The sequence below is a fragment of the Ovis canadensis genome, chromosome 2 (assembly GCF_042477335.2).
Source record: "Ovis canadensis isolate MfBH-ARS-UI-01 breed Bighorn chromosome 2, ARS-UI_OviCan_v2, whole genome shotgun sequence".
Taxonomy (NCBI): Eukaryota; Metazoa; Chordata; class Mammalia; order Artiodactyla; family Bovidae; genus Ovis; species Ovis canadensis.
Window position 1 is genome coordinate 171,537,572 of NC_091246.1, and position 22,011 is coordinate 171,559,582.

At 40.6% G+C, this 22,011-nt stretch overlaps 1 protein-coding gene across 6 annotated transcripts in view; it reads left to right on the forward strand.

The window, feature by feature from the left end:
* The window catches only part of GTDC1 (glycosyltransferase like domain containing 1), a 502,335-nt gene that overhangs the window by 443,973 nt on the left and 36,351 nt on the right, over window positions 1-22,011 (forward strand). For 4 of the 6 annotated variants that reach the window (XM_069577660.1, XM_069577645.1, XM_069577647.1 and 1 more), the window contains 2 exons: window positions 8,021-8,150; window positions 8,862-9,168. In XM_069577660.1, coding sequence (XP_069433761.1) covers window positions 8,021-8,150; window positions 8,862-8,878 — 147 coding nt within the window. In that variant the 3' untranslated portion in view covers window positions 8,879-9,168. Of the gene's footprint in view, window positions 1-8,020; window positions 8,151-8,861; window positions 9,169-22,011 lie in introns of those variants that run through there. The other 2 variants (XM_069577646.1, XM_069577643.1) reach the window with 1 other exon arrangement.

Genomic DNA, 22,011 nt, shown 5'->3' on the forward strand with positions numbered 1-22,011 from the left:
GTGGCGGCGGGGCGTGCGGGCCTCGGCCTTACGCAGCGCTGGCCTGCCCAAACGCGCGCGCCCGGGCGCCAGCCCCAAGCCTCCGACGAGCCTGCGCCCAGCGTCGGGAGGACAGCGTGCCGGAGCCTCCGAAACCGAGAAGGGTTGGGAGGGTCCGGGGCCTCCGGGCTCTCGCCGCGCACTTTCTCCCCCAGGCCGATGTGCCCGAGCTCCGGTTCGCGGCGGCGCTCGCCCTCCATTCCCCGTTGGGTCCCGTCCAAAGCGCGTGGAGATAGTTCGACACCTCTCCGGGCGCGAGCAAACGGGGCACAGAGGACGTCGAGGGCGCAGACTCCTCACCGAGTCTCCTCGGCAGCGCTTGAGCCCAGCACCGAGAGCCAGAAGAGCCCCGAAGCCGCTGGAGGCGTCCCAGGCGACCGGACGCAGCGAGCCCCGAGCGACCGCCGCGCTCCCGCTCACTCTTGCGCGGACTCCGGGGCAGAGCCGCGCCGGCACGCGCACGCCGACGCGCGCACAGCCCGACACGCGCACACTGTCTCGCACACTGTCACGCACACACGCGGGCACGCTCCCTGGCACGCGCGCACCGACAGTCACATGCTGACACACGCACAAGTGGCGGGTGGCCCAGGTCTGCCCTGCTGCTTCGCGTCGGGGTGACCGGTCCCCTTCCGCACCACCGGGAAGGCGGCGCAGCCCTGACCGGCAGATCTCTTCTCTAAGTATTTTTACGGAACCTGGTGCCTTGAGTCGGCCAGTCTCAAATCTCAGGGAGAGAATCCCATGAAGATGAAGCGAAAGCAAAGAGAATGATTTATCTCCCTCTGTCCTTTTAAAAAATTCTCACTTAAGCAAAAACAGAGAAGGGAGTAGGGGTGGGCACTGCAACTCTCCAGGCAAAGATCTGGCTATTAATGTTAAAACACTCTTCTTCAACTCTCTCACATATTCAGACTTGTGATTTTAATCCCACTGCCAGCCCTAAGGTTGCTTTCCTTTACACTTCATACCTGTGTTCTGGATTGCAAACTTTCTCCTCCTGACCACCAACTGGTTATTTAGGTGGAGCAAAGAGAGCGGCGGGGCGGGGGAGGGGTTAAGCAGTGTTTAGGTAGAAGAATGGCACCCCACTCCAGTGTTCTTGCCTGGACAATCCCAGGGACGGGGGAGCCTGGTGGGCTGCGGTCTATGGGGTCGCACAGAGTCGGACACGACTGAAGCGACTTACCAGCAGCAGCAGCGGGTAGAATATTTAGAAGCATCGCGTTGATTTCCAAAAAACTTGGGAAAACGTTAAATATCATTTGGAGGCGTCTTTGTTTTTAAAAGGACCTCATCCCCTCTAGTATCACTATTTGTCATTAGGTATTTATTTGTGTGTACACATTTAAGACTATGTGTGTCAGAGAAAAATGCACCTTGTTTGTGGTTTTAGCAGGCCGTTTGCTTTTCTGACCATCTAGGCTGTAGCATCGGAGAAGGCAATGGCACCCCACTCCAGTACTCTTGCCTGGATAATCCCAGGGACGGGGGAGCCTGGTGGGCTGCAGTCCATGGGGTCGCTAAGAGTCCGACACGACTGAGCGACTTCACTTTCACTTTCATGCATTGGAGAAGGCAATGGCAACCCACTCCAGTGTACTTGCCTGGAGAATCCCAGGGACGGGGGAGCCTGGTGGGCTGCCGTCTCTGGGGTCCCACAGAGTCGGACACGACTGAAGGGACTTAGCAGCAGCGGGCTGTAGTATACTTTCCTCTTTCTTTCCCACCAATAGAGATTGTAGGCCAAAGTGGTGCACTGCAGTGACCAAAGATAAGAAACCTTAGCTGGAGTGTTGGTGACCATCACTGGCATCCATAGCTCAAGATTTTACCCCATCTGGTTTGAAATATTCCTCAAATTATAGACTTGAAGATAGAGGCTGGCTGATTTAAAATGTTTAAAATGTGAGAAAGAGCAGTCTAGGAGTAAACTGAGGTAGGGGAGGGTGGCCAACCCAAGCTCATCCTTGAAAGGCAGAGCAAGAACATTTGGGAAGTGCATAGAGACAACGGTGTCTGTAAACAGTGATAATCAGGGCTTTCAAAAATCATAAAATGGATTGAAATATCTGATTCATTATTTATTCATCACGACACAACTTTGCACATCTGAGAAGAATGTTTGAAAACCGAGTGCCTTCTATTTTGTACATCAACTCACCAGATGGATCTCCTTTCCAAAATGTGGCCAAAGGGTTAAAGTTGTAATTTTAGAAAGGAGTCTCAGGAAATGACACTGAGATCGGATACATTTCCTTTTCTTTCTGGCAATAATATCCTTCAAAGGAAAAAATACCTACTTATTGATATAATGATAATGTTTCTCATTCAGAGTACAAGTGTCAGAATGATCCCAAGTGTCAGAATGATCCCTGTTTGTGGAAGTGCTTTTTAAAACTGAGTACACTTTGACTACTGTGAGAACTGATGAGCCAATGAAGGGGAACGTCTTTTAACTCCATAATAGCAGGTTACATTGTAAATGAACAGTGATGGTCAAATAGCCAATTATGGCATAAATATCCCTTGTTTACAGAGAGGTGTTAAATGAACCTTTGGAGTACAAAGTATTAGTCCCATCTAAGCCACCATTTGTTCTTCAACCCATTATGTCTTCCCTTAAAAAGGCCAGTGCCATTGTAGGTAATATGCACACAGAACATACTTCTCTATGTTGATTTTAGTTTGCTTTATTTCAATGCACACTGTTGTTTACTTTTTAAAATTTAAATAAATGTCAGCATTGTATAATTTCTATGTTAACAAAGCAGTGAGCAAAATCCCTTGTATGTTTATAAAATATTATTGTTTAATTCACATAGTTTAGAAATTCCAAATGTTGAGAATAGGAAGGAGGCCAAATACCATCTGTTTATAACTATGATGCATCGTAATATGTGTACTTTTTAAAGGAGTTTGGTCAATCATGCCACTATTTTATCTGCTTGGAATATGTTGAAGATTTAAAATGTAATTTACAGGATTACTTTTAGTGCATTGCATCCAACTGTGAGTTGTAAAGAAATCGGTCTCTTCTGTTTTTCTCAAATTAATCATGTAACAGCCCCAATTAATGGGGGCTGTTAAACGTGTCGCTTTTTGCTTAGCTCCAGAATTTTTCTAACTTTGGCTCAGTCCGCCTTCTTGATGCTGATAAAAACTCCAAGGACAAATGAAACAGAACACTCCTAGCTGTGTCTTTCTGCCAGGAGATATTCACTTAGAATGGGAGGCAGGGTACGGTAGCTAATAATTAGCTAGCATCAGCCCTGAGACATTACCTGTGAAATACCCCTTGGTACTGCGTTGAAAAACAACATTTGACATTCCTTGTTTTAAAATAGTACATGCTTGTCTCCAAGATTTCTGATTTAACTTACCTTTTATTTCAAATGCATCTAATTGCATACCATGAAACAAAGGGAGTACATTTATTTGCAGTAGATGGGCAGGTTTAGGGTTTTATTTTTAAGTTACAAACTCAAGTTTAGTACAGAGTTCCTTTCTTTGCAAACTGGAAAAATTCAGCAACTGAGGCTTCTTTTCAGGGCAGACATGGTGTTGAAGTCCAGAGGTGGCTGTAGGGTCAGTCTCATGTCAGGGAGTAGCTTTCTCAAGGAGGAACTAAAAACACACATTTCCTGAAAAAGATTTGGAAAATGTGATTAAAAAACAGTGATTAGCAAATGATGGTTCCTTGATTAATTTTTTAGCAAGGTTGAATCAATAGAAAGCTACACCTTGAAATGCTTTTATAGACAAACACATGCAGAAATATGAAGACACTCTCCCAATTACCTAGGGGTCTTATCAGTGCTTAGCTGAGTTTTCAGCGGGTGCTGTGTACAGTGCCTCCTTTTCCATTTAGCAATATCTGTTTTCTTAAGCATTTTAGTTTTAACAGCTTCATCTAACATTCTGTCAATCTACATTATTTACTTACACATAATTAAGAACATTAAGAGTCATTTTTCTAAGTAAAACTGCACTATATATACATTTTAAAAAATCTAATTGTTACTTTTTTTTAAATCTGGGATTTTTTTTTTCCTTTCTGGTCAGATTTTCCACCCCAAAAATGAACCTACTAGGTCTTTCTGTCATAAAGATATGCTCAAGCTTGGTTTCCTTTGAGTTACAATAGGAAAATGCCAGACTCTTTTTTCCCTAAATAATTGCTTAAGTGTGGAAAGAGTACAAAAGAATATAAAAACAATATGAAATGTGAGGGATACGGAGGAAAGAAACTGAAGAAAGTGGAGAGGAAGAGAGATGAGAGAAGCAAAAACTGTAACTGGGATAAAAGAAACGTATCAAACAGCTTTCAAAATTGCTTTGACCAACATAAGACACACTCATTAAAATCATCATCATTCACTGAGATATTAAACAGCTAAGGGAAACTCTTAAGTGAATCTTGATTGATACTTATGGACCAGTTTTTCCATTCATGCCTAACTCTTTTTTGGCCTTGCCACTCAGCTTGTGGGATCTTAGTTCCCAGACCAGGAACTGAACCCCAGCGCTTGGTAATGAGAGCACACAGTCCTAATCACTGAACCGCCAGGAAATTCCTTTGAGCATAACATTCTGAAGAGAAACTTACATTAAACATCCATATCCACACAAAGAGGTGAGGAAGAAGCTTTCTAAGCATTTACAATCTAGAATTAAGTCATACATACACAAAATAAACAAGGCTATGTATAATGTATTATTATATGTTACCTACTGTAGGGGTAAAAATAAAGAAGATTTTAAATGGAGGAATTATTGAGACATACTTTACTCCTGAGTACCTTGGCTAGCAGTTATATTCTTAACCAGTTAAGCAAGTCTTGAAGTGTATAAACCATTTGGAATCCCTAAGTCTAATGAATTGCAGCAGATATAAAATTGATTCTGAAATTGGCATATAGGTGTGCATTTCATGTTCCCTTTAGAGCTGACTTAGTACCATGGCAATGAACCGCATATGCACATGAGTCGTTGTATAGTAATATTATCTTGATGACCAAAATCACTTTATAAAATATACTTTAATAAGTTACTACAGAGCCTTGAATTTAAGCCATGTAACTTAACCAATACTCAGTAGACATTTATAGGTGGACGTATATGTATAAATTGGGTAAATGATAAAAAGAAAAGCATTAAGAATAAGAAAAACGTATGGGAAACTATTTGCGTCTTCTAATTAATCTAAAATACAGCAGAAGCTTTTTCTCATTTATGAAGAAAAGAATTTTGTTCTTATGAAGAATTACTGACCCAAAGAAAAGTCAGATGAGGACTACAACTAAGCAAACAATAAAAACAACAATAACAACAACCAAAAACATTGCTTTTTTAGGAGAAAAATATGAAAAGTAGTAAATTCACCCATTTTAGAAATTAAGAAGAAAAGACATAAAATTTAATACACACAATAAATAATAAATATTCTAGTTTCATATGATGGCTAATTAAGAAAAAAGCCCATGTGGAAAGTTTGGAAGAGAGATGAATATAACAAGGTAATTAACTCTTTGCTCCTTCAACCTTAAAGAAGAAAGAGCAGAGTAAGATTTCTTTTAAGTTTGGACCTGAAGCAACCTCAGAGATCAAATCTGTTTGTGCAAAAGAAATAAAAGGATTCCAGTAGCTCTTCATCTCGAGTCAAATCTTGGTTTTGGCCTCACTCTGATCTTGGCACCCGAAAGTCTCAGTCCTGGGGTTCTTTGCTCTTTGATTGAGCTCCTGCCTTTTATCACTTGTGTGTTGTGTGCTAAGTCGCTTCAGTGGTCTCCACCTCTGTGTGACTCAATGGATTCGTAGCCCAGCAGGCTCCTCTGTCCATGGGATTCTCCAGGCAAGAATACTGGAGTGGGTTGCCGTGCCCTTCTCCAGGGGATTTTCCAGACCCAAGGGTCAAATCTGAGTCTCTTATGTCTCCTGCATTGGCAGGCAGGTTCTTTACCACTAGCACCACCTAGGAAGTCCTTGTCTCACACGTAGTCAGCAGCTTTGTTCTCATGGGCCTTCTGTGATAGAATCCACCATCTGGTATTCATTCTGTTACATTTGGGTAGTTCTTGATAGTTGAGGATACACTTTTTCATCCATCATCTCATTTAGTCTTGCTGATATCCTTATGATATAGGTAAACCATAGCTTTAGTTCCAAACTTCAGAAGAAGCATCTCAAAATCATACTGCTAGTACATTGCAGAGTTGTGACTATAGGTCACATGACAAGGTGCCATTTCCCCTTTTTCCTTTAGGCTGGATTTCATACTTTGTTCTTCATTTAAATTGTGGGCATATGACTAAGTTAAAATGACAGTACTCGTATTGGGTGGAGAGAAGACAGAAAAGGAGGAGAAATCGAAGAAGGATGGGGAAGAAGAAAAAGAAAAGGATAAAAAACAAAACCAGCTCCTCTCTGCAGGTTTTTCTGTGCAATTGAGGAGAAATCTTTAAATTACTCCCTTTCTGCTTCCAGAGATTAATGAGAGAAACACTTTCTAAAATTTGTTTTCTATAAATGAAAAACTAATTCCAAAGCCATCCCAGTGCTTTGTGTTTTAAAGGATACAATCTGAGGTAGATAAACCATTGAAAAGCTGTTTAATGAACTCTTGGATATGCATATATAGACTACAAGCTTGATTTTGAGTACAAGATGGAGACATATTCTGTCTATGAAATTAGAGGAACTTTGGGGAAATTGAAAAAAAAAAGGTAGAGAGGAAAAGAATATAGTCTTAGGATAGGCATACACTAGAACCTAAAGATAACATATCCAGCAACAAATTCCTCATAATGGGATATAGTTGATTATTAGTTTTATTTTTTTTAGTAGACGGGTATATTACACTCGGTTCTCAGCTTATACTTCAATGTAATCTCCATCTGTAACTTCAAAACTCCACTGAAATTCTGAGACACAGATCTGACTTGATTTATTTCCGCATTTGGGGAATGAAGGCATAGACAAGGCAGGCAGAGTGACAGTGCAGAAGGTATGATTTAAAATAAAGATGTGTAGAAGGATATGGAGACAGGAAACAAGGACAGAAAATGGTGAGGAGAAGTGGAAGCCCCTGAGAATGAATACTAAAAAAAATAAGAAAACCCATAATACAAGAAGTTTTAATTTGTTGATGTTGTAGACACTTGACATTTTTGGCTGCTCAACACCTACCTAACCTCTTAAAATCTAAAATCCTGTTTGAGGAGTTAATTCTTTCTTACTGAATATAATCAGGTGTGGGAATTGGATGTTGTCTTGAATAGAGGAACAAAAAGACAATGCTGGAATTCTAGTCCATCTGACCTAGTACAAACCCAACCTGGCTATTTTCACCAAAATGTAGCTCTTGTTGGGTTCTGCTTTCTAACCTCCTTAGCTTCTGGGGCTCCAACCAATCCCAAGCCAATGTCCAGCCTCCCTTTAATATGATTCTGTATCCCTGGGATTCTGTCAATTGCAGAAAAATAGAAAAACCTGGCTCAAGTCAGTTGCTCTGAGAAAATTACCATTTTGGGAGCAAGAATTGTTGGATGTAGAGTGTCTTTTATCATCCCACTCTTTCATCTTGATAGGTAAGCTTCTCATTGGCTGTCCCTCTTATGTTCACAAGAAAGCTACAGAAATCTAGTCATCACATCATTACCACATCCCTCTTTCCAGACACGGGAGAAGGGATTTTTTTTCTTACCTGGGTCCCTTTCTGCAATTAAGGAAAGCTTTTCTCAGAAACCCATTAGAAAAATTCCCCACACATCTCACAGTGTCATATATGCATAAACTGGTTTCAGGGATGGAAATGACTTCTGTTCAGTTAGGATCTAACCCTGAGCCATAATGAGCAAAGGATAAATAGACACACAAACAAAACTAGGGCATATTTTACAAAGATAAGAGGAAGGAGATGGAGGTTGGGTGGGTAAAAAATACTTCTCCCAATAAATACATTTATGTCTTATTTATTCAGATTTGTTCTCTGTGGCTTGCTGCTGCTGCTGCTGCTAAGTCGCTTCAGTCGTGTCCAACTCTGTGTGACCCCATAGACGCAGCCCACCAGGCTCCCCCGTCCCTGGGATTCTCCAGGCAAGAGTACTACGGTGGGTTGCCATTTCCTTCTCTAATGCATGAAAGTGAAAGTGAAGTCGTGTCTGACTCTTAGCAAGGCCATGGACTGCAGCCTACCAGGCTCCTCCGTCCATGGGATTTTCCAGGCAAGAGTACTGGAGTGGGGTGCCACTGCCTTCTCTGCTGTGCCTTGCAAAGAATTCTAATTAATACACTTGGTTACAGCTACCACTGGGATTATTTAAATTGTAGATAACTTTCTATACATATACACACACACAAACACACACACACACACACACACACAACTTGCTTCTACTTTCAAAATTCATTTTTTCTTTTTTATTCTGTTTTTATGTGTGTGAAAGAATGAGTTGGGTTTTAGAAATGTATTTTTTAGCCTTCTAGGTGTCAAGCATTTACTGACTGTGACTTTAATTTCTTAGTAACAATTTCCCCCAATCCCTAACGTCATATTTTTACATGTATTCATACATTCCTTTCTTATTCATTCAGTAATTCATCTAGTCATTAATTTCTTTTTTTTTAATGTGCTATGAGGTATTTAATATGTATGTGGAAGGCATTGCTTTAGCAAGGAAAAGCAAATGTTGAACCACATTTATGTAACCTTAAAAATAAATGCATGTATTTTTTTCATTTTATTACACTTTTAAAGGGGAGCAATGGGACAAAAATGAGGCACACATGGATATCCCCAATTTTCCCTCATTTGCCAACAGGCTTTCCTGTGCTCTGAGGCCAGTTCAGCTCGGAGAGTCCTGCTTTGACAGACAAGTTCTTCTGAGCTTTAGGCATGAGAAGAGGGAGGAAAGGAAGAGAGAACAAAAGTTCAGAAGGTTAACTTTGGGGGAGGAGGTTATCTTGACTTGAGACTGGAATTTGAAGACAGATGTAAAGGAGAAGGAGCAGAAGCAGCTGCCGCGTGTGAATCGCTGGATGGGGGAGGCAAAGGGGGATTTTTAAGGTCCTCTGTTTCCTTCATTATGTTAAAAAAAAAACAAATGAAGAGCTTGAGTTATTCTGAAATTATTTGTGGTTGCTGCACTATCATGTATGTTTGTAACCGTGGTGTTGCTCATGTGGGTTATTGTTTTGTAATATCTAGCGTTCTATTTGATTACATGCGACGGAAATCAGCTCACATTAACGAGGCATAAAATTTGGCTTCTGTGTGGAAAACTTTTAGGAGATGATCTTGGGCATTATGAGAACCCCTTGCTCAGGCGCCATTCTCTGGGATCTGGCTCAGTCCGTGTCTCTCTCTCTCTCTCTCTTTCTCATTCTTTCTGTCTTAAGGTCCTCCTCCGGATTGTTTTCTCTGTAAAAGGCTATCTCTGTGTGGTGGGAAAGATGACTCATAGTATTTCACAGGATTGTTACAGCCTGAGAAGAAAGAATCAATCATATCTAGCATCCAAGTCAGATCCTGGTAAATATGTCACTTTCCACCCTACCTGAGTCACTTTCCTGACCTTCTGGGGGTTGGAGGAGAACAGAGCAAGACGTAATTTCAGATGACTGCTCCCATGTTACAGAGGGATAACTCTTTCAATCCGTGGTACAAGAAACTTCCCAGCTACTGAGCAGAGTGACACTGCTTCTCCAGGTGACAGTGCATTTCTTGTTATCAAATGTCCTCTCAGCTATTTACGTTCGGGATTGAATTCTCACTAAATTTAAGACAATTTAAGGTGTCTAATTGTCTTTTCAAAAAGTTGTTCAGAGGTTTACACTCCAAGTAGCTTTGCAATGAACATTGTTGGCTGTGCAGAAAAAAGTTTCCCAGGTGGCACAGTGGTAAAGAATCTGCCTGCCAATGTAGGAGACACAAGAGACATGGGTTCGGTCCCTGGCTCAGGAGGATCCCCTAGAGGAGGAAATGGAAACGGCTCTAGTATTCTTACCTGGAAAATCCCATGGACAGAGGAAAACTATGGAGAACAGTATAAAGATTCCTCAAAAAATTAAGATTAAAACTACCATATAATCTAGCTGCCTCACTTCTGGGTATTTACCAAAGAATTAAAAAAAAAAAAACTAATTCAAAAGCATATATATATGTGTGCTCAGCCACTCTGTTGTGTCCAGCTCTTTGTAATCCTTTGAATTGTGGCCCACCAGGCTTCTGTGCCCATGGGATTGTCCAGGTGAGAGTACTGGAGCAGGTTACCATTTCCTCCTTAAAGGATCTTCCCCACCCAGGGATCGAACCTGCATTGCCTGTGTCTCCTGCATTGCAGGTGGATTCTTTACTGCCAAGCCATCAGGGAAGCCCTTAATTAAAAAACACACAGGTACTTCTGTGTTCATCGTGGCATTGTCTACAACAGCCAGGGTACAGAAACAACCTAACTCCATCAGTGAAAGAATGGATAAAGAAGATGTTATAATATTTTATATATATATGAATATATATATATATGTACATATACACAATGGAATACCACTCAGTCATTAAAAAAAAGATGAACTCTTGCCATTTGTGACAACATGAATAGACCTTGAGAGTATTATGCTAAGTGAAATAAGTTAGACAAAGAGAGACAAATACCAGATGATTTCACTCATATATGGAATATAAAAAATAAACAAAAATTAATGAACAAGTCAAACAAAAATAAATAGGTAGCTGCATAGAACAGAGTAGTGGTTACCAGGGGGTAAGAGTTGGGTGAAGGTGAGTTGGATAAAGAGGATCAACTGTATAGTGAGAGATGGAGACCAATATTTGGTGGTGAGCACATCACAGTGTGCACAAAAGTAAAAATACAAGGTAGCATACATGAAACTTATAAACCAGTGCTACCTCAATAAAGTTTTTTAAATAAATAAGCAGCAGGAAAAAAAAACAAACAAAACAAAACTTCCTGTGGATTGTCATGAAAAGGTTTGAATTTCCAATGATAGAAATATTTGGGGGGTACATTCTGAGTTTAACCAAATTGGAAGTGCCAAATAGAACCCTGGTCTTTCTTTTGTATGCCTAAAACTTACACAAGAGTTAAAGAGGTCAAAGTCCTGAGCCCTGGTTATATAAAGGACTGGTGGCTAGAATAAGGGATGTAATGGTTGGAGACCAAAAGTAATTCAGAAGATACTTTGGGCTCTGACTATGAAGCTTTACTCAATACAGAAGAAAGTGGAGATTTGGGGGGTATTAATAAATATATTTGAATAATCTTTTGTAGGTAAACATAATAAAATTTGTGTACATACTGTTCATGGTACATATGGTACATTGAGTTATTGTTCCCAATTCCTTCCTGTTTGGGGGTTATACAGTATATATATATATGTCCTTTTTCATTGACTTGGCATCATCTCCCACTAGAGGAGGCAGAGTACTGTCCCCAACCCACTGGTGTCGGGCTTGGCCACGTGACTTGCTCTAACCAACAGAATTGGGTGGAGGTAACAGTGTGCCTCTCCAAGCTGAGGTTTTAACAGCTGTTCCGTGTTCCCTTTGCTTGACTGTCTGTCATTCACTGTCAGAACACAATGGGGGAGCATATGGACATATATGAAGTAGACCTGAATTCAACTGAGCCTGCAGTTTGAGTCCAGAGCTGAGTCCTGAAATTGAGTTTTTAAAAGTGAATCACAATAGCTTACAGACCCATGAGGGAGAAATAAATGCTTATTGTTTTAAATCACTGAATTTTGGAGTGGTTTTTCGTGAAGCATTATTGTAGCAATAGCTGGCTAATAGAATAGTATTTCTTTCCTCTCCCTACAAATGTTTCAAAATTGATGCATTTTAGAATGCCTCACATTGTAGGATCAAGGAAATTCAGTAATTATACAGTTAATCATTTAATTAGAATTATGAAGTGGTACAAAAAATGATGTGGAAAACACAAAACACAGAGAACTAATCTAATCTTAGAGTCAGAAAGTGTTTCTCTGAGGAAATGACATTAAAACTGAAACCTAGCTTTTGGCTACGCCAAGCTGGGGGACATGGGGATGGGAGTATTCTAAGTGAAGGTAACAGTCTTTTGCAAAGTCCTTGAGGCAAGAAATAGGTCACTGAGTACAGAGAAGTACCTGGAAAGCAGAGAGGAAACAGGAAAGTGCCAAGAGAAAAGAGGTTAGTGAGGTTCAGTTTATCACAGTGTTATGGGCTGAATTGTGTCTCCCTCAAAATTCTTATATTGATGTCCCAAAATCTAGTAACTGAGAATATGACTGATATGGAGCTAAGGTGTTAAAGTGTAATTAAGTTAGAATGAAGTCATTAGGTAGAGTCCCAGGTCAAAATCACTAATGTCCTTAGGAAGATTAGGACACAGACGTGTATTTTAATGCTTTATTCAAATCTTTTAGAATGTTTTAAACATTTAAAATTTATGTTTTTACAGTGTCTGTCTTACAGTTCTATTACCTCAAATTCCTTGGAGTTTAATTCTCCTGTATTTACTCTTTCCTATGTCTCTCAAGGTAGATTGTTGCCTTATATGTGCTGTAATTTTGAATGGTGAGCCCATTTTTGATAGGCTTCATCTGGAGGCATCAAGTGTGGCCTGTGATGAGGTTTTATCACACCAAATTTTTACTGTTTGCTTCTGCTTGGAATACGCTGAATCCCAATATGGAGTGTTCAGGCCATGTGGTTGACATGACGCTTATATGAGGTGCATGTCTGTGATTACAATTTCTCTCGAAAGGCTTACTATCTACCCCCCAACACCCAGGCCTCAATAGCTTGCTTCCTTGTGGTCTCTTTTGCTAGTGTGCAGATTATTTCTTCTCTATCATTTTATGGAAGGGGAAGCCCTTAAATGATCCTGGATTTATCCCCACCTCCCTACAGAATTTCCAAGTCCTTGTTTCCTGTGCCTTTCTGGGTATGAAAATGAAAGCTGCTATGTTTCTGAGCCATAACCACCACCCTAGTCCACTGCCATGTTAGTTCTTGCAGTCAACACTTGGGTTCTTAGTTCCTTTTTTCTTTTGGCCCTTGGATTCTTCTTATTTTTCTGCTAACAACTCTCAATTAAAGAGGATAATGAAAACATTTCATGGAAAAACTTGACTGCTTCTCCTTCCCCTTCCTGAATAATTTATTTCTAAAGCCGCAACAAACAACAACAAAGCCACTAGGTGAGACAGAGCAAGATAAGAGGATATAAGGGTCTAAACAAGATGAAGAGAATAGCCAGTCAAGGGTGGCAGACAAAATAGCCTGAAGAATCAGCCTGAACAGGGAGTCAGAGCCCAAGCAGGGAGAAGAGGCATCTGTGTGTGGGAGGGAGTCGTAGTAGGGATGGGAGATGGGTTGCATTAAGTGAGGTTGATTACATATGTCAATATCTGAGGAAGTATGGAAACTTGTATTCTCATTATTAGAGATGATTCAATTCAGTTCAGTTCAGTCGCTCAGTCGTGTCTGACTCTTTGTGACCCCATGAATCGCAGCACGCCAGGCTGCCCTGCCCATCATCAACTCCCAGCGTTCACTCAAACTCACGTCCATCAAGTCGGTGATGCCATCCAGCCATCTCATCCTCTGTTGTCCCCTTCTCCTCCTGCCCCCAATCCCTATTAGCATCAGGGTCTTTTCCAATGAGTCAACTCTTCGCATGATGTGGCCAAAGTACTGGAGTTTCAGCTTTAGCATCATTCCTTCCAAGGAACACCCAGGGCTGATCTCCTTTAGAATGGACTGGTTGGATCTTCTTGCAGTCCAAGGGACTCCCAAGAGTCTTCTCCAACACCACAGGTCAAAAGCATCAATTCCTCGGCTCTCAGCCTTCTTCACAGTCCAACTCTCACATCCACACATGACCACTGGAAAAACCATAGCCTTGACTAGACAGACCTTAGTTGGCAAAGTAATGTCTCTGCTTTTGAATATGTTATCTAGGTTGGTCATCACTTTCCTTCCAAGGAGTAAGATTACATATATGGAAAAGGGAGAAAACTAGAATCAACATGAGACTGGAAGTGTAAGATGAGCTCATGGTTTTCCACATATGTATAATTTATAGAGAGACAGTTTTCAATTTCTATAGATAGAAACAAATATCAAGGTAGATACATGGTAAGTGCATAAGTATGTAGAAGATATATCTTCCGATAGAGCCAGGAAGCACCAACACTTCAATAACAATGAACATACACAGCACTCGAGTCTTGGCTTCCAAATACTATTTCCCAGTAAAAACAGAAAAATAATTTTTAGAGAAATGGCTGATTCTGGGACTGAGGGGGAAAAAATTACGAGAAAAATCTGGAACTTCTACAAGAAATCAAAGATCTGAAACTTCTACCATAAACCAAAAATATGTTTAAAAAAAATGATGGGGGACATATCAAAAGAGCCTAAATGTCAGTTTAAATGGGCTCCTACTAGCCACATTGGACATAATTGGAGTATTAATACTGATAGTAGGGACTTCCCTGGCAGTCCAGTGGCTAAGACTTCGCAGGGGTTCAAGTTCAGTCCCTGGTTGGGGAATTAAGATCCCACATGCCTCATAGCCAAATAAACAAAACATAAAACAGAAACAATATTGTAAAAAATTCAATAAGGACTTTTAAAATGGTCCACATAAATAAAAACTTTAAAAAATACTAATAGTAATGTGATAATAACTTGTAGAATTTACAATATTAAGTAAAATAAAAGACCAAGAGACCATACCAACATAAATGAATGAATGAAAGGATTTAAATTTGATGAAGAACAGGATTCGGTATGTTTTCAAAATACCTCCCCACAAAAGGGGGAGAGTATATGGTGGAAAAGCCTGGAGGACATCACTTTTAGCAAGTGCGGACAGTGAACATCAGCTATTGAAACCATGCATGACCTGGTTGGATGCTTTGAGAGGAACACTGCATCAGTTCTGTGATACTGTGATCTGAATCAAATCATGAGGAGACTTCAGGCAAACTTCAACTGGGGGTGATTCTGCAAAGTAATTGAACTCTTCTTTAAAATATCAATACTGGACTGAAAGTCAAGCATAAACTGAAGAATATTCCAGACTAGGAGACTAAAGAGACATGATAAGTAATATGGTGTGTGCTTCTGAAGTGGATCCTTTGGTTACAAAAATTATGGTTGCATCAGTTGAAACTGGAATGTGGTCTGTGGACCAACGGGCAGGAGTGTATCAAAATTCCTCCCCTGGTTTTGTTAGTTGTGTTGTGGTCAGTAGGAGGACACTCTTATTTGTAGAAAACACACATTGAAGTGTTTGGAGCGAATGCACCATCTGGTCAGCAGTCTATAAGTATTCAAGAAAAAACAAGCTATTTGTACTGTGCACGCTAAGTCGTTTCAGTTGTGTCTGACTCTTTGAGACCTAACTGTAGCCTGCGCGGCTCCTCTGTCCATGGGATTCTCCAGGCGAGAATACTGGAGTGGAGTGCCATTCCTTCCTCCAGGGCTCTTCCCAACCCAGAGATTGAACCTGGGTCTCTTATGTCTCCTGCATTTTCAGATGTGTTCTTTACCACTAGCACCACATGGAAAGTCCGTATTTGTACTGTAGGTCGATCTTTTTTGCTAGAGGGGATAAAAAAGAATTTTTGATTGTTTTAAAATCTAAAGCATCTAATAGCAAAAAAATACAAACCAAAAAACCATGTGTAACGTAACTCAGTACTAACTATTCTATTCAACAAGCTGGGGGGAAAAAAAAACAAAACCAGCCAACTAAACTCTCAAGAAAATAGGGGAGGGGGGAAGGTCAAACAACAAAATTAACGAAGTAGGAGACAAAGAAGCAAGAGAGAAAAGAGGAAAAGGTGTTCACTTTTCACCACGGAACAGCTGCTAAGACTTTTCCCCTTACTTGCTGAGGCAATGGATGCTCTTAAGAGAAGGGGAAAAGACAATTCTCAGATTTTGAATTTCAAAATTCTGGGCATTTGTGTATCAGACATGCCCTAAAGATCTGAAAGCATGATATTAATATCACAAACCAAATATTCGGGAAAAAGAGATGAAAAGTCAGTGTATTTCACTGTATATTAAATGAAGTTTCTATAGTTAAAGAAGAGAAGTAAAGGAGAAAATGGTCAGAAGGGAAGCACAGAGCTTAAAGACTGGTGGTATCTCTGAGAAGGGTCTTTGCCCTGCTCTTCTGCACCTGATTTGGAAGAAATGCCCATGATCAGCAGAATCTGGGAACAGAGAGCTCTCTGGTCTATCTTGGGGGAATTCCGGAAACCTCTAGCCTCACCTGTGCCCACCACAATGCAGAAGCAGCTGGAGTGGTCGCAGTGTGATGCTCAGGTAACCAATCAGAGAGTGCCTCTGTGCTCCTGCCGTCCCAGTGCGTCTCTGAAAGAGCCACCAGTTTCTACAGGCCCAGAAGGCTAAGGACATTAAACCTAACAGGTTAGGGCTAGGGCTGGCTCAGACAAATTAATAAGGTCCAGGTAGGATGGCGACATCTCAGAGATTCACACAGATCAACACTGGAGGACCAGAAGTGGTAACACATCTCTTAGTGAATGTCAGTGTGAACAGGTGATGGCTCCCATCCTAGCATCCTGTTTGTAAACTATTCTGAACATAATCCCATGGCTTTTTTACAAGTTACTGAATGGATGGATGGAGAGATGGATGGAGGGATAATTAAAGGGCAGTTCCTAAATTACATCACAGCTGTTAGTAGTCTAAAAGCTACTGTGTTATAGAATTTCATACCACTAAAAAATGCCACTAAGAGGACAAATCACCCTCATTTATTTCTGCCCATCCTAGCATTGCTTTTCCAAGATCAGCAGCAACTACGACTAGTAGAATAGGTTCTAATATAATTTTCATCTGCAGCTGCAATAGCCCCAAAGTCAGTACATAAAGTAAGTGACTTTGCAAAACAGTACATTAGGGGGAAAACCCTTGGAAGTTTCTGACACTAAAAAGTATTTTTTACGAAAGACATGTCTTCCATGTTTGCTTGTTTCTGGAAGACAAATAAAAGGCATTTGAATTATTTTCTGCCCTGTTTGGAATCTTCTCTTTTTATCTTGGTCTTACCAGGTTTTTATTTGTATACTTAGGGAGATCTTTGTGGAAGGAAATTTGTAATTCGGAAGCAGTCGACAAATGAACACTCACACAGCATAACCAAACCACGATTTTATGCAGATTTCTCTCTTTGGTGGCTTCTGAGTTCTTAAAGGAAAGTGTGGATGCAGTGGTGTGTCACAAGTGCTATGAGAGAAGTCCAAGGGAAAAGAGTACAGCATGAGGATCAGCCTTGGAAGCCTCCACGTACAGTGTGATTATATTGTAATACTGTTTGATGCAATGATATGTTTGATCAGTTTCAAGAGATGAATATCACCTCACTTCAAACAATATGATACAGTCTCATTGTATGGAATTATGGCTGCTGTCAATCAGCATATGGCATAACCCTTAAAGTGCCATCTTCAGGGAATGTCATAAAAATGATTGCAACACTTGCACTAATTAGTAAGTTTTTGTACTAAAACCAGGCAAAACCTGTTAAGACAATTTATCTGCTAAATCTCTGTTCATTTTTGTTATTATATAAACATGTATATAACCCATCCTTGCAAACACTCAGCTGATTAACTTAACTTACTAGAACAGCCATTATAATAAAAATCCTAGTTATGATTATAAACCTCCTTCCCCACATAAGTCAGTAAGCTGTATTTTCTCTATTTTGTTTTATAAACTCCAATATATCCTTACCTTGAACCAACTATCCTATCAAAGTGAGTGGCAGGTGCAAAAGAAAGGTAAACATTAAATAACCATGAAGTCTGCAGTCTTAACAAGACAAACTCAAAATTTAAGCTCGACAAATGACAAATAAATGGCATGGGTGCATGTTTAGATAGAATAAATACAGATTAATACAGAGTATTTTGAATGTCATTAATTTCACTTTCTCAATTGTTAGATACACATTTTGAGAGAATAAGCATTACAGTCCTTTTTTATATTAGTTATGGAATATTTTCCCTCTTGACTGAGGTTGTGTTTCTCTGTTACCCATTATTTTGCCATTGTCACCCATTTTAACTATTTTTATTTTCCCCAATAATACATAATATGAGAAGTAGTGGTTTAACATGGTACATACTGATTTGATCTGAGACTTAACACATTTTGCCAAGGGGGCTAGAGACCCCCAGATTCAACTTTGTTCGTTGACAGTGTATGTATCACTTATTGTGAGCCTTTTCCCAAGGAATTTCTCTCCTACCTTGTCTGCTGACACTCTCTTTTCCACTTTTCCCCAGTGTCCTTTATGCCCGTTATTAACTGAGCAGCCACCCTCTGTGGTAGACCCTTCTAAGGTAGCCTCCAATGATCCCTGACTCCCTGTGCTAATTCAGTCGTGTCCAGATCTTTGTGACCCCCAAGGACCGCAGCCCGCCAGGCTCCTCTGTCTATGGAATTCTCCTGGCAAGAATATTGGAGTGAGTTGCCATGCCCTCCTCCAGGGGATCTTCCTGACCCAGAAATCGAACCTACATCTCTTACCTCTGTGGCATTGGCAGGCAGGTTCTTTACCACTAGTGGTATCCGGGAAGCCCTCCCTGATTCCCAGTATTCACTAACTTGTACAGTTCACCCCTTCCCCTGCCTTGAACCTAGTGACTTGCTTTTAAAGAACAGAATATGAACAAAGCTATTAGGTTACAGAAGACCATGACTTCTGGTTTGCTAGCAGTGTCTCTCTCTTGCTGACTTTGAGGAACCAAGTGTCCATGTTGGAAAGCCATATCTGACCAAGAGCAGCCTCTGACCAATGGCCGGCTAGAAGATGAAACCATTCCAATAGCCCACGAAGAACTGAATCCAGGCAACTGCTAAAGTGAGCATTAAAGCAAATCTGTCTCCTCCAACGTGACCGTGGCACCAGCTGACGTCTAGATTATAGCCTCCTGAGAGACCCTGAAGCCAGGGACCCTGCTAGGCTCTCCTTAGAATCTAAACCCACAGAAACTGCAAGATAGTAAATGTGTGTGGTTTGAGTCACTGGCATTCCCAGATGGCTCAGATGGTAAAGAATCTGCCTGCAATGCAGGAGACCCAGGTTCCATCCCTGGGTCAGGAAGATCCCCTGGAGAAAGGAATGGCTACCCACTCCACTATTCTTGCCTGGAGAATCCCACAGACAGAGGAGCCTGGCAGGCTATAGTCCATGGGGTTACAAAGAGTCAGACATGACTAAGAAACTAACACTTTAAGTCACTAAAGTTTGGGTTTGCTGTATAGCAATAGACATGTTCTCTCAGTGAACATGCTTGACAGCTCACTGCAGCTCCTTTTTGTGGTGAGTTGTGGGGCTCGAGCTTTTCACACCGATCTTCAAAATATAGATTTCATTCTCACTGCAAGGCTATAAGGAAGAGCTGATCCAGTCCACAAAGAAATTTGTGAAATCTGTAAGACCTTCTCACAAAGACCTTACCATTATTCATGAGCAAGAAATATTGACCAGTGTTTACTCCTTGGGATAAGGTTGTAAAGCTTTGAGGTATAAAGGTGCTATCTCTTTTTCCAAGGCAAGGTTTGGCATCTATACTTTATAAACATAAAATGGTTTTTATTCATGTCATGAGTGCTATATTCTTAGACACCTCTCTCTTGTTTCACAGACTTTTTCACACTGCCACATCATGTCAGCAGCTTCTTGAGTTCTAGACTTTGTGGTCAAATTGTTAACAATCCCAGTAGAGCCTTCAAAAAACTTAGAGGTAGGTTTGTGTGTGATTTGTAGGCTTGTGATTAGATGTGATTTGTAGGCTTGTTCCTACAACAGGGTTGCTGCTACTGCTGCTAAGTCGCTTCAGTCGTGTCCGACTCTGTGCGACCCCATAGACGGCAGCCCACCAGGCTCCCCCTTCCCTGGGATTCTCCAGGCAAGAATACTGGAGTGGGTTGCCATTTCCTTCTCCAATGCATGAAAGTGAAAAGTGAAAGTGAAGTCGCTCAGTCGTGTCTGACTCTTAGCGACCCCATGGACTGTAGCCTACCAGGCTCCTCTGTCCATGGGACTTTCCAGGCAAGAGTACTGGAGTGGGGTGCCATTGCCTTCACCAGCAACAGGGTTATATAATTTGTAAATTATTTTATCATTTACTCAGTTATCCACATTAATAGAGGGGAACTATGATAAAACAATTTAGTCAATAACCAAACACATTTTAGTTTTAGATTTTATTTATGAAAAAATATATATATATATTTGAGCTCTCCTAGGTAATGGCACCCCACTCCAGTACTCTTGCCTGGAAAATCCCATGGACAGAGGAGCCTGGTGGGCTGCAGTCCATGGGGTCACAAAGAGTCAGACACGACTGAGCGACGTCCCTTTCACTTTTCACTTTCATGCATTGGAGAAGGAAATGGCAACCCACTCCAGTGTTCTTGCCTGGAGAATCCCAGGGATGGGGGAGCCTGGTGGGCTGCCATCTGTGGGGTTGCACAGAGTCGGACACGACTAGAGCGACTTAGCAGCAGCAGCAGCAGGTATGTTTACCCTAACGTTAAGATCTTCTTGTTTCTTTGATTCATATTTAGGGCTAGTGCAGAGAGAAGAAAACGCAACTGAGTAGAAGAGGAGAGTTAATTTGGTACTGAACATGTTTCATGGGTGGGCCATGTGTGATTTATCAAGAACTGATTTATTTAAAAGGTCCCTAAGTAGTCTAGGATTTAAAGCAACAATGGGAAAACAATAACAACAATAACCAATGAAACGTCTTTCCTTATTAGATTAACAAAGATTTTTAAAATGAATTATATCCAGGCAAGGTTATAGAGAAAATGGCTTACACACAGTTGGTGGGAGTGTAAATTGGCACATCCTTTTTTCTAGAATAATTTAACAACATAGTTTAACATTTTAAGTCCATTCCATGTCTAAGAATTTGTGCCAAGAAAATAAATCTGAATTTGCAAAGATGTTAAAAGATATTTATTGAAGCACTGTTTATAAGAATAAAAATTGAATATAACCTAAATACCTGTCAATAGAATTAAATACATAATGAAATACACAAAATAGAGGCTACCATAGCCAGTTAAACGGAAACACTTGTATCATGGAAAGGAATCAGAAATATAACGTTAAATTTTTAGTTAGTCATTGAACAAAATGTACATACTATGACTCCAATTTTTTAAGTTAACCTTGTAAGCACATGGATTAACAGCTGAGATATATATATATATATATATATATATATATATATATATACATATACACACACCAAATCATAAAAACTGATTTTCTCTATAGAGGAATTATCTTGAGATATTTGAATATTTTCCAGTGAGATGTATAATTTAGCAGTCAGAAAAGGTAGCTATTTTCCCTTTGAAAATAATTCTAGATATTAATTTTTGCTTTTCCTGTTTTGGACACTGAAAAAAAATCCGCACATAATCATCTGTTCTTCTTGTCCTCCAGGTGCTCATCTAGTTTTAATTAGCTCAGCTAACATTTATTAAGCACCTATCATGTGTTCTGTGTTAGTCACTGTGAAGAAGCAATAATAAATAAGAGTCTCTGACTCTGATGAGAAAGACACATGAAACTCCACGTGAAGTAAAACAGCAATTCCCAACCTTTTTGGCACAAGGGGCAGGTTCCTTGGAAGACAATTTTTTCATAGACGATGGAGGTGGGGATGTTTCAGGAGGTAATGAGAGCAATGGGGAGTGCCACTCACCTGCCACTCACCTGTGTGACCAGGTTCCTAACAGGCCATGGACCAGTACTTGTCCACAACTCAGGCTTGGGGGATCCCTGAAATAACGTGTATAAATATTATATTACAGTAGATGTATTTAAGATATGGGGCTTCCCTGGTAGCTCAGCTGATAAAGAATCCACCGTCAATGCAGGAGATCCTGGT